Below are 12,764 nucleotides of genomic sequence, written 5' to 3'. Positions count from 1 at the left end.
TCTTCATGCAATAGAGCTGGTACAGCAAGTAAAACTCTCCATTGAGTCGGTACAACAAGTACAATGGTTGGTACAATGGTTGGTACAGCAAGTACAAATGTTAGTACAAGTACAATGGTTGGTACAACTGGTATAGTGGCTAGTACAAGCTGGTACAAAAAGTACAAGAACACGTATAGCCCGTACAATGGCTGGTATAGCAGGTACAAGGGTTGGTACAACAAGTACAATGGCTAGAAATCATAATAAATGATTAAATACCCTTGCCTTCAGTATTTCTTCGCGATGGAAGCCTCCAAAACAATCCCCAACAACCGATATTCTTCATGGGCAGCCTTCAAGAGAGAGAGAAAGAGAGTAGCCATCATTAGGACAGCCTTTAACAGTGGTAGAGGCTAGTGTGCAGCAAGAGAGCCGCCATTAATGAAAAGAGAAGGCTCCAATTTATAGATTTGGGCCTCCCATGAGCTAAAATGGCAAGAGAAGGCTACAATGACAAGTGGAAAGCCACACAATAGATGAAGTGACAAGTGTGAGGCCACTTGTCTCACTTTGATCCACTTTCTTGCCACATGTGCCAATCTAAGAGATGGATCCTTCCACACATGTGCCAATCTAAGAGATGGATCCTTCCATAAACTTGTCTCACTTTGATCCACTTTCTAACAAGTGTCAGGCCACTTGTCTCACTTTGGTCCACTTTCTTGCCACATGTGCCAATCTAAGAGATGGATCCTTCCATAAACTTTATCTCTAAAAATATCCCAACTGGTAGACATTCTGTCATAGGCACTTTGCCTACTCTTGGTATCTGCTCAATTCGAGACGTAATGACGCGAACAGAATTTCCATTGAAGTCGGGCCAAAGATAGCGACTCTCCTAAATTTTAGGAGTGTGGTCCTTTGTATTCCAGGATAATCCGCCATTCCCAAAGCTTGTACTTTCCAAATATTTAGACATCCTGGAGTCCACCAGACCCCTTTCATACTAGGAAATGTCCAGGCTGGTGACATGCAACCTAGAAGTGGAAATGCCCCAAATAATGTACTGCTGCAGATCACAGGAATTGGCACCAATCGGAACGATCTAACTGGAGCCAACGACTGCCGATTGGAGCCGGTGATTGGCGATTGGAGCCAGCGATTGTAAGAACTTACGTGACCGCATCGCCTGCTGGTGAAGCGGTGGAAGCAAAGGAGTTATAGACAGATGTTCACCAGTTATGTCATTTAATTGACAGATTTCTTGATGCTGCAGTGACGGATTTGCTAGTAGAGGCTCAAAACACTGTTAATGGACACTGCAAGGGTGCCAAGAGTTTTGCTGACATGATGAGAGACTCGCTGCTGCAATTGACAGATTTCTTGATGTTCACCAGTTATGTCATTTAATTGACAGATTTCTTGATGCTGCACTAACGGATTTGCTAGTAGAGGCTCAAAACACTGTTAATGGACACTGCAAGGGTGCCAAGAGTTTTGCTGACATGATGAGAGACTTGCTGCTGCAATTGAGACACGTTGCAGTGTGCAAGTTGGGCAATGGTACTGTTGACCATGGATGATGAGAGGTGCGCACAGTTGGCTACTTTTGTTGCGTGAAGCAGCTGCTAACGGGCAGAGGCAGAAGTCGGCGCCAATCCATACTGAGGCCACAATGGTGGTGATGGACGACGGTCAACACCATAAACGCAGCGAAAGATGCTTATGAAATGCTGGTCGATGGGCAATAGAACGGGTATGGCGAGCCAGGGATAGCACACAATGGCAGCAACTGCAGCAACCCCAAAACGAGAGAAACCCTAAAAATGAAAGCCCTAAAGACCTTTCTACTCTGATACCATGTTGGTAGAAACTAGGGTTAGGGTTTCTGCAGGACCAGTGCTATGGCGGGTGGAACTCCATGGTGGACACAGAGAAAAGCGAGAGAGCTAGAGAGAGAAGGAAAAAGTTCTTAGTGAGTGATGATTTGTACGACTCAAATCAGCATTGATTAATGTGTTGAACTTGAATCAAGTACATGCTTTTTGTAGATTTAGAACCTTATCTTTTTACTCACACAAACCATAAGTCAGTGACACACGTCACCTGCGGTGACATCGCTGCTTAGCTCACACATATGCTTATCTTATCTACTCATAATAGTAGGTTCACACACATATCAACACACTTACACATATGAGCGGTGTTCACACCTATACACTTACACATTGGTGGACACACAGGAGATGGACATGCATACATACAACTCCAAATCCCAACAATCACTTCTCTCTTTAGGCACCCCTTCATCCCCAGCTGTTGTATGGCCTATTCATGGCTGCCTGTCCATAGCCAGCTGTTGTATGGCCCTATGCGTACTGTGCTGACTGTATGGCAGCTGTACAGTGCTGTCCATTATCTATAGCAGCCAGACTCCCTTCCAGTTCTGCCCAGGTGTCCGTTGCTCCTTGGCCAAATGTGCAAAGATTGGCGGCTGCTGTCCAATCTGATCAGAGGGTAATTTGAATCTGTTGCAGGCGTTCGTGCGGAGAACTACGTTGTTTCTGATTGCCCAGTGATTGGGAGGCAAGCCTGTGATTGTGTTTGCAAAAAACGAGGTTGCCTGAAGGGCAAGTTTGTCATAGAGGTGTGGAGAACCAGGGTGCCCGGCACTGGGAAGGTTGCCAATTTGCAGAGGTATGCCTATGATCCCTCTGGTATGCCAATGATCTCTCTGGACAGACTGCCCAGTGCTCTGGAAAAACATTTCTGGTAAAATCTCTAGTGTGGGTTCCAACATGTCAAAAAAAAGCTCGATATATAACAATTTGTCCTTTTAACTGATTGCATGAACCTGCAAAAAGCTACATAAGCGGAAATTTCATTGACCTGACATGTTCGGCAAGGTCTTTGCAGCAGGCCTCAAATTGATGTATTAAATCTGGGAATGGTAAAAACCCTGCAGAAAACAGTCCCTTTGATAAAATGAAACTGGACACTTATTTGGAAAAAAGATATGACGCCACATGTGCGAAACTGAATTGAGAACCACCACGCAATGTATAATAGGACATTCCAAACAACACTGTACTAGCACACTTTTTCCTTTTTTTAAGATAAATCTTAGCCCAAGATGCGTCAACAAAGTAGCCAAACAACATGCACTATTCCTAAACTCAAAAGCCAATCTTCTTCACATCTATTCACATTCTATGGGGCTTTCTATGACATGACAGGTGTGATATGATTTCGTCCCAACTCCCCGCGTAGAACCGGCTTGGCCCAAGTATATTAGTCAACCTGGTCTTTGTTCATCACGCAGTTTGTATAGTTTGGCACAATCATTGTGTTGACATCTTGGGCTGCTAAACCAGTCCACTATCAGAAACGGTTCATCTCTTTTTCATCTCAAACTGGAGTTCGGCTAGACTTACAATTTGTATCAAATCTAAAGTCTGCCTAGGATCCAGCTTTCCATCAAGTGCTCTAACTGGTTGCTTGTTGTTAAAGCTTGCTGTTAACAATGGCCTATGAGACCAAAAGTACACTATGTATACAATCTGTAATAGAAGATGCTTAGAGCATCCCCTAAATGCTATTGCAACATAGAAATGGAATACTAAATGACTTTCTAATCTAGGAGATGCAAGAAAAGCACTGTAACCTACAGGTGGGTTCTAGAAATATGCTCCTTTGCAAAGGCTGCAAGCTCAGTCCGTATCCAAGGAGAAGATCTCATCTTTTGAGGGCCTGGCTTTCAGATTAATCATATTGCATGTGTTATTTCCCACCTGAGAAATACACCTTTGCACGGGACTTGCTGCAGGACTAACATTCTCCATATGCCCCTTTGTTTGCAGACATTGTGGAGTTCTCCCAACCGGGAGACATCCTCCCATTGGATGACTTAAATGCACAAAAAGCTGCAGGGCAAGTGCACATGTATGATTTGCATGCAGATGCAGTTATGCCTTCAGAGATAAGACCCCACAAAGATGGGGCTACAACAGACATTTCAGGATGCAGGGTTGTTACCACATATGGCAGACAAGGGAGCCATCCATGAGTTACTGATTCTCCCCTTTGGCCCATATCGGATGCCATACAAGCTTCCTACATGGAGGGGGATCTAGCATAGTGGACTATTTGATGGGGTCTCCTGCTCTTATGCGAGACATCCAACACTTTTCACCGTCCCACCACCACCCATTGGGGCTGATCACATGTACTTCACTTTCACCATTCCCTGCACATCCCTGCCACCCATTCCTGACCCCCCCATATCCACTTTCACCAGCACTCATTTCTACAATGACCTCAATTTTGTCTACAAGGATCACTTATCTTGCTGCCTTTCCAATCTTGATCTAGCGTTTCCCATCTCCACCCTTACATCACAGCTCTCTTCCATCACACATGAATCAGCCCAAGCCAATTTTTCCCACACCACCTGCTCCACCGCCCTCCCCCTGTAGGTTCAAAGCCACAAAATGGGTGGTTTGATGATGACTGCAAGAACACGCAGCTTCATCTTCTACGGGAGCAAGCGTGCAAGTGAATCTTTGTACGAGAAATACAAAGAGCCTCCCATCACCTTACCTGTCAGAAAAAGCAGGCGTTCTTACCTAAACGCGAGGAGTTCTACCAACTCTTTTTGAATGAGGACAACTCGGATGCATGGTGCATTCTCAAGAAAAGAAACCATCACAGATCCCATAATATGGGAGACTTATGAGCGACATCTCTATGATATACCAGCCCGTACCACAACCACACATGCCACGCCCCACAACAGCCATCCTCGTCAACACTACCAATGTCACCAGGGCCCATTAAGGCTACATTTAAACTTGCAGCTTTAATAAGGTCAGGCCAAGGACAAATGAGGATCTTCGTACAAAACACTTCCCAATCTTGCAGGTTGAGGAGAAGCATCTATGGTTTGAAATGAGCATCAATACATTGGAATGATAGGTGTATCAATCATGGGACCAACCACACAATGCCGCTTGATGAGAAAATATGCAACCCTGTTTGTCACGAGAGACAGTGCTTGTAGGCCCACTTCTAAGAGACCCGCACCAGGTGTAGGCTTTTTGACACTTTGGTGCACCCTACAGCGATGTACGATGAGAGGAGGATTGACAGAGATATTGTAGGTGATGATGCTCTCCCGTATGATCCGGAGTAAACCATCAGTGCCACATAAGATCATCCTAGCCGAGTTTGGAGTCTCTCCCTTGATCATAGATGCACTTTTTCATACCATTGCCTACATATATCACGTGTGCACATTGGATGCAGGCTGCTTCCCGCAACTGACCCTTAGTCTTCCATGCTGCTTACACGAGAGGGACAAAGCAAGTCCTGGTACTCACGAGTGATCAGCTGGTTTCACCAACACGGCTTTCAAATGGACCACCTTCGCCCTTCCAATATATTCTGGACTCACCCTTTTTGGATCTCTCTCGATACAAGATAGCCACCGTATCCATCTCGACTCGACAAGGCTCCATAGTACCGCACATGGATGTCCTCACAAAACTCCCGTTCTACGGAGAGCACTTTCTGCAAGTTTCCAATGATGGATTCATTTGGAGCACTGGATACCTTCCTGGCACATGTCACATGCCATGCAAATCATCACTGGCCAGCTGAGAGTATCATCAGACCATATAAGGATTTAGTCTGATACAATACAGTGTTGCCAGTCGTTTCTGAAACGGCAAGTATGAAACGGATTTCATACGTTTTGAAACGTTTCATAAAAGGTAAGAAACGGGTACAAAAAGGTTTCATACAAAATAGAAAAAGCATGTATATTTTTAACTTGAAATATACAAAAGAAAAAACTGTTGACATAACTTAAAAGAGACCACATTAAATCATTTCAATAAAAACAAAATACATGTAAGATATGATGATATCACAAATCACGCGGGTGATCACTGATGACTAAACAGAAATCAAAAGGATCACCACGTGGGTGATGAGTCATGACTCAAAATCCAAGATCAAAATAAATAACATGTGTGACACAGTGGCTCATTGGTCAGTGCCATCTTTTAAAGAATTAGTACCTTTTTTGTCATACGTCGTGACCTTGTGAGCCCTTGTCCAGGGACATGTCAGGCACGAGCTACTAGGTCTTTCCAAACCTTAGGTGTCAAAGTTTCACTTATCCCATGTTGCATGACGAATGAAGATCAATGCAAGGATGCAGCAAAAAAAGACACTTAGGGCTCTTATAAAGAATTCCAAGTTGTAGATGAATGTGGGAGAGGGCTTGACAATAATCCCACATGGGAACTTTTGGGAGTTCTAGAGTTTTTGTATAAAAGGTGGCCCATTTGAGAGCTAGAGGACTCTTTGGTCATTTGGTTGAGAGGCTCATAGAGAGAGCTTGCTCCATAGCTCCTTCTCATGTGCTCTCCCAAGGCTCTCCATCTCCATTCTTGCTTCAATCTTGTACTCTCTATTCTCTACATTTTCAATGATATGAGGTTATGGTCTACACATTTGCTAATCTAGATTTCTTAATGATGTTTTGATGCTAAAATCTGATTTATGAATTGTAGAGTGCATGTGATGAAGCTTGTGCATGAAATGATGTGTAGTTGAGGCTTGTGTGATAGCTCTTTGCATGTTAGATTCTTTGCATAAGTTGCATTTTTATGCTTAAGTGTAGCCTAATCTTGATGCTTTGATTATGTTAGATTGATTGCTTGAGTGTTGAAGAAGGATTGAGTAGGACTAGAAGTCATTAGTGTGTGGTTAACTAATCTTCTCCCATTCGGGATAGCCTCTATGCGCTAACCGGGTTGCATTCACGGATTGACAAAGTGTGTGGGTTGGAGTGTAGCCTCCGCTATGCTATGATGTCCCAAACAATGGCGCCGCTGCCGGGAAACGCACACCTAAGTTAGTGAAGGGTGTTAACCATTACTTCATACTAAGTGCTCCATTGATTGCAAAATCGTGGATTAGGGTAGATTAGAGTAGAGTTTGCAAGGGCATTGAGTGTGTGATCTCAAGGGCGCCTCGTGTGTTTTCTGTTTTTTTATTAGAAGCAAAAAAATTAAAACCCCATTGCGGTAGAGAAATCCCGCCATTAATCAGATTTAAGTACTTTCTATTTTTGTATTTTTGATGGGGTTGGCGAGAGGTAGGTAGGAGGTGTTGGAGGCGGTTTTTTTTTTTTAAACATATACACAGAAAGAGGCTGCAGAAGCGTTGTGTGGGGAGGCGTCTCCATCAAGCGCAGCAAAGAAAAATAGATATATATATATATATATATATATATATATATATATATATATATATATATATATATATATACGTGCAACTGTTGGGCGGCCGACTGAAAGCAAGGTGGCCGAGCGAAGGTGGAAAGGGTTGTTGGAAGGCGTCGGCAGCTGAGTGTAGGCGGACAGAAGCGAAGAAGGTAAGGCGGGGAGGCCCAGGCGTTGACGGGGTTGGCCGTCTCTGCCTCACCGCAGCAAAGAAGGTAGGGCGGGGAGGTCCAGGAGAAGTGGACGGTGTGGAGGCGGTTGACTGGCAAGGAGCTTGAACAAGGCGTCGTCTGACGTGGCAACAGCTTGTAGAAGCGTCGTAGTGGAGGCGGCTGGTAGAAGGAGCAGACGGCAGAAAGATAAGTGGGAGTGTAAGGCGTCGACAGCACGGAGTGGAAGGCGTCGGAGTCGGCAGCACCACGGAGTGTTAGGCGCCGGCAGAAAGCGCAGAGGAGGTGGCTGGTAGAAGGAGCAGACGGTAGAAAGTGAAGTGGGAGTGAAGAAGTTGCAGCTGTGAGCCGGCGAAGGTGAGCCTCAGCTCAGAAGCAGACGCCTGCACAGCAGCTGGGAAAGCGAAGAAGAGGGAGGCGGTGGTGAGCTGGCCGAAAAAGAAGATAAGGTTGTCATCGAATCTGCAGCACAGAACGGCGATCGGTGAGGCGCACAGAACGGCGCGAGGCGAGAAGATAAGGTTAATGATTTTTTGTTTTTTGTTTTTTTTTAATTTATTTTTTATTATTTATTTTTTGTTAATTTCTTTTTTAATTACAAAATAATAATAATAATAATAAAAACCATAAAACAATAAATTTTTTTAAAAAAAAAGAGAGGAGAAAAAAAAAAGAGAGAAAAGAAAAAAAAGAGAGGAACAAAAAAAAAAGAGAGGAAAGAAAAAAAAAGAGAGGAAAGAAAAAAAAGAGAGAAAAGCAAAAAATAAAAAAAATAAAAAAATAATTTTAGTCCATTTTTCATTTTTTAAATTTCTGTAAAATTTTGCATAATTAAAGTAGCTTGCATTTTTTTAAATTTTCTGTAATTTTGTGCATAAGTAGTATATTTTTAGCGTCATTCATATTTTTAGCAAATTAGTACGAAATTTATTAGTTTTTTTAAAAAAAAACAACAAAAGGAGAAGAAAACAAAAGAAAAGAAAGAAAGAAAAAAAAGAAAAAAAAACCATAAAACAATAAATTTAAAGAAAAAAAAGAGAGAAAAAAAATAATTTTTTGTATTTTGAATCCATTTTTTATTTTTTAAATTTCGGTAAAATTTTGCATAATTAGAGTAATCTGCATTGTTTTGAATTTTTGTAATTTTGTGCATAATTAGTATTTTTGTTTAGCGTAATTCATATTTTTGGCAATTAGGAAAAGAGAAAAGAAAAAGTAAAAACATAAAATCATTTTTTTTTAAAAATCCAAAAAAAAAAAAAAAGATAGGTATACACATATTCATTTTAGTTGCATTTAGTGGTTAGGCAGAGTAAAATATATATATATATATACATATATATATATATATTTAAAAAAAACACAAAACAAAAAAAACAAAAACAAAAACAAAACAAAAAAGAAAAAAAAACACATAAAAAACCAAAAAAAATTGACCTTATGCACTTGCGGTCGGGACGTCTTATAGATTCTGCCATAGGGCCTAGGACACCTTCTAGAGTACCTACGCAGGAAAGTGGGACCCAATCGGTAGGAAATTTGGCAGATATTGCTGAAACCCTTTCTGAATCCCAATCCGATACCCTTTCCTCCAGAACAACTAGCTCATTGTCCATGGACAATCTAGGGCCGACAAATAGTCATCCCTTAGCCCCAAATAGGACACCCACAAGATCTTTTAATCCATTTGAAGCCGACACCATGGGGTTAACACTCAATGTGAGACTCCAATATGTCTACACAAATGCTCAAGGAGCTGAGATCTTTAGGGATCCACAACAACGGTATCTTGTTAAGATCGCAGACATTTTCTCAGAACTTGATAGAGCACCTTTAGTCAATGACAAGGGTAACATGTACATGGGTGGAGATGGTGTTCGCTACGAAGTCACCTACCATCCAGAAAATGTAGACAAATTAGGGGAGCTCTCTAAAACCGAGTTCTTTGACTTATCGAAGCTTTCCAACGCAAGGGAGTCTAGAGATGATTGGCTCATTGAGCCGGCCCTATGATGAGTACTCAAGACAAGTAAGGCCATCAACTCTTCAGAAACTGGTAAAGAAGTATGAAGGGTCGGGAGATCCATATGACCATGTAGCAGCATTTAGGCAAGCAGTTCCAGCTGAGCAAGTGGCTGATAAGCATACTCAAATTGAAGGATTTGGACTCACTCTTGAGGGAAAAGCCCTTGCTTGGTTTCAGGCACTAGAGACTTCAGACAAATCTTCTTTACGAGTTTTGGAAGAGAGATTCATTGCTGCATTTTCCTTGATGGGAATTCAACATGACACGGTAGCACACATCTACTCTTTCAAGCAAGAAGAGAACGAGAGTGTTAGAGACTGTGTAAATAGAATGAAGCAGTACATTAATCGTTGCCCAGAAGATGAGAAGCCCCCCCAAAGTCGATTAATTTCTCTCTTCTTAAAAGGACTCAAAAATTCAACACTGCATACACATCTCTATGCGAAGAAGCATACAAATTTCAATGAGTGTTGCCATGATGCTATGGATTTCACCGATAACTTCAAATTCCAAGATAGTTCTGGCCCTGAGGTGAAACCTAGAGATCAGTGGGGTGATGACCAAAGTTTAGGGTCTAGCGCTCTAGTAAATCCAGACCAGATAGCTAACCTAGTACTAAGGAGATTGGGACAGACCTATCGTCCACCCATGCAGCCACAACAACAGCAGCAGAGAATGAGGAGTGTACTTCCTACAGGTCCTCATCTTTGTGGAGCATGTGGCGGTAACCATAAAACAGAGGAATGTAATACCTTTTCTCCTCTAGTCTCAAACCAACCCACAAAGAAGTGGTGCCAAGCATGTGCTTGGAACTTTACCCATACCACACAGGAATGTACTCGCATTGCAAGAATGAGACAGGAGCGTGAGCAGCCAAGGGGTGGAGTGGCTCCACAAATGTATCAACAGTATACTAATTTTGAACGTAAGCCACCGATGGCACAAGAGCAAGCACGACCTGTTCTTGGTGCTCAACCTCCTGCTCCTGGGACTGCTCCTGTGAGGGTTGTGGACTACGACAATTCAAATATGTGTAGAGACTTGGTAAACCCAGGCTATGGGGAGGAGGAATATGCATCATATTCATCCAAAGAAAATATCTTTGAAAGTCCCGCATACCCAAGCCCAGCACTGGAGACTCCACCAGGGGAACAAAACTCTTTAATGTTGCTAGGTGGCTACCAACCTAGGACTCCAGGCCCCTCAGGTCAATGGCAGCCAAGGAAAGTAGAGGCCAAACCAATGGGCCCCTGTTATGAGTGCGGAGAACCCCATTGGGCTCGTGATTGTCCACATCGCTCAAGGCAAGCATCTCGATCCAATACAACAGTACAACAGTTTCCACCAATTGAAAGATATTGTCTAGGGTGTTGTGTAGAACACTTCCCAAAAGATTGTCTGCTGAAACCACATGAGGAAGGCACCTCTCAACCAAAGGTCTCACTCAACCTTGTAGGGGCAGTTCCATCACCACCTTCATCTGAGAATGAGGATGTCGTGCCACTTAGAGTCATGACTAGATCACAGACACGAAATGCTGAAATACAGACTGATGAGACACCTCGAACTAGGGATGCAAAGACAAATCTAGTGGACAAGACCCTACAATCCAATAGAAAAAAGACCACTAGGAGGGAAAAGAACCGAAACAAGCAAACTAAAAGTGCATCCACTGGTTCTCAAGAAGCCTCTAAACAAAACATGAGGGATAAAACTTTTACATCCCAAGAAGTGCATGAGGAACATCAACCTCAACCTGGGCCTAGTGCTAAACAAGATGAGGCTAGTACGACTGAGGATAGTTCTGGGGGTTCTGTTTTTGTGGATAAAGTGAATGAGACTCTAGATCATAGTTACCAGGGGACGGGGACGGGGACGGGGGACGGGGACGGGGACGGCTAAAGGTAGGGAACGGGGACGGGGGGTGGGGACGGCACTCAAAATTGTTAATTTTAGAGGAGTAAAGAATCAAGATTAATCAATCAATAACAACAAGCTTTCTAACTCCAAAAGTTATGAATCATGATACACATTACATTTAAAATTAAATTACGCTACGAGGTGCAAGAGTCAAGAGTCAAGACTTGCAAAGTCGGAAAAGAAAGACTTTAAAGTTGATAACATTAAATAGATATACTCAAAAGATGTTGGGGCCTAGGCGATACAAAATATAAGTCACTCGCGGGCCTAGGCGATACAAAATATAAGTCACTCGCTCTCATACTCTGCGCTCCCAATAAGAGAGGTGCTAGCCTCATGATCATGAGTGCGTGAAGTGTGGATGGGGTTTGTGTCATCCGATGAAGGCTCATGATGAGAACCATCTGTCCCACCCTCCTGTGCAATAGTTGTAGCTGCCTCCTCCTGTTCCATCTCCCACTGTGTAAAAGTATCGGCATTGCATCTTGCACTCTTGCCAAGCATGCGCAAGTTTGCGCTAATGAAGACAAGATCATTAGCTCTTTCCACCCCAAGCCGATTTCTTTTCTTTGATGAAATGTGGCTGTAGTAGGAGGACCATAATTGCTCTAGGCAAGAAGAGCTAACGGACTGGCTCAAGATCCGGATCGCCAACTGTTGTAGCTCTGGTCCATCTGATCCGAAGTCCTCCCACCATAATGCTGCACCAACCTTGAATCTGTCCTGCTGCGCATCTGCACATCCATATGAGCCTTGAAATGCCCTGTAATTAGAGAGCTGGTCTCTAATTTTGCGCCTGATTTCTGCATCCGGCGTGAGGCGATCCAAGATGAGTCTCCAACCGTTGCTCACCTCTTTATCACCCTCCTGCCCTTTTCCCTGAAATTCTGGGTCCACCATAAAAGCAGCTGCATGTAAAGGAGAGGAATATGAGCTCCATCTCGCCACACAAAGCGAGTGGATCTCCTCATATCTATCTACGTCTGGCTCAAGCTTCTCAAGACTCTCTATCATCTGGTCCATGGCTTCATATACTTTGCCGATGCATGGCTGCATAGCATCAACAATCCTGAGCAAGTGGACAATGGGATGCACCATGGCGTCAGTGCGCTTGAGGTCCTCCCAAAAATCAGCATCGTCGACCTTTTTCTTGCATGAAATCCCTACCTGTGTACGTGCAAAAGATGAGGAGCAAAACTCATCACTGATGAATAGTTGCCGCACGGCACCCTGACAATCCTTCAAGCGGTTTCGGAGGATGGAGGTGTGTAGTGAGGACCGTACTCGCCAATCTTCTTCACCATTGTTTTGAAGTAGTCGGACCTATTTATCATTTCAAAAAAAAAGAGGGCAAGTAATTAGAATGGCAAAATG

The 12,764-nt window shown here is 43.2% G+C and overlaps 2 protein-coding genes across 3 annotated transcripts in view; both read right to left on the bottom strand.

Annotated features, from left to right (window-relative positions):
- Positions 1 to 12,764, bottom strand: part of LOC147621488 (nuclear pore complex protein) — a 99,860-nt gene that overhangs the window by 41,488 nt on the left and 45,608 nt on the right. For both annotated transcript variants that reach the window (XM_086824243.1, XM_086824244.1), the window contains exon 4: positions 2,872 to 2,941. In XM_086824243.1, the coding sequence (XP_086680369.1) occupies positions 2,872 to 2,941 (70 nt within the window). The remainder of the gene's footprint in view (positions 1 to 2,871; positions 2,942 to 12,764) is intronic.
- LOC147621489 (uncharacterized) lies at positions 11,333 to 12,632 on the bottom strand. Its single transcript, XM_086824574.1, has one exon. The coding sequence runs from the start codon at positions 12,486 to 12,488 to the stop codon at positions 11,679 to 11,681; it is 810 nt and encodes a 269-aa protein (XP_086680700.1). The 5' UTR covers positions 12,489 to 12,632; the 3' UTR covers positions 11,333 to 11,678.

The sequence above is a fragment of the Cibotium barometz genome, chromosome 30 (genome assembly GCF_041138505.1).
Source record: "Cibotium barometz isolate CiBa-2024 chromosome 30, ASM4113850v1, whole genome shotgun sequence".
In the NCBI taxonomy this organism is placed as follows: domain Eukaryota; kingdom Viridiplantae; phylum Streptophyta; class Polypodiopsida; order Cyatheales; family Cibotiaceae; genus Cibotium; species Cibotium barometz.
This window is presented reverse-complemented; position numbering and strand designations above follow the sequence as displayed.

Excerpts from the sequence above, each read along its gene's own strand:
- LOC147621489 (XM_086824574.1), bottom strand. The coding sequence starts at position 12,488 with ATGGTGCATCCCATTGTCCACTTGCTCAGGATTGTTGATGCTATGCAG.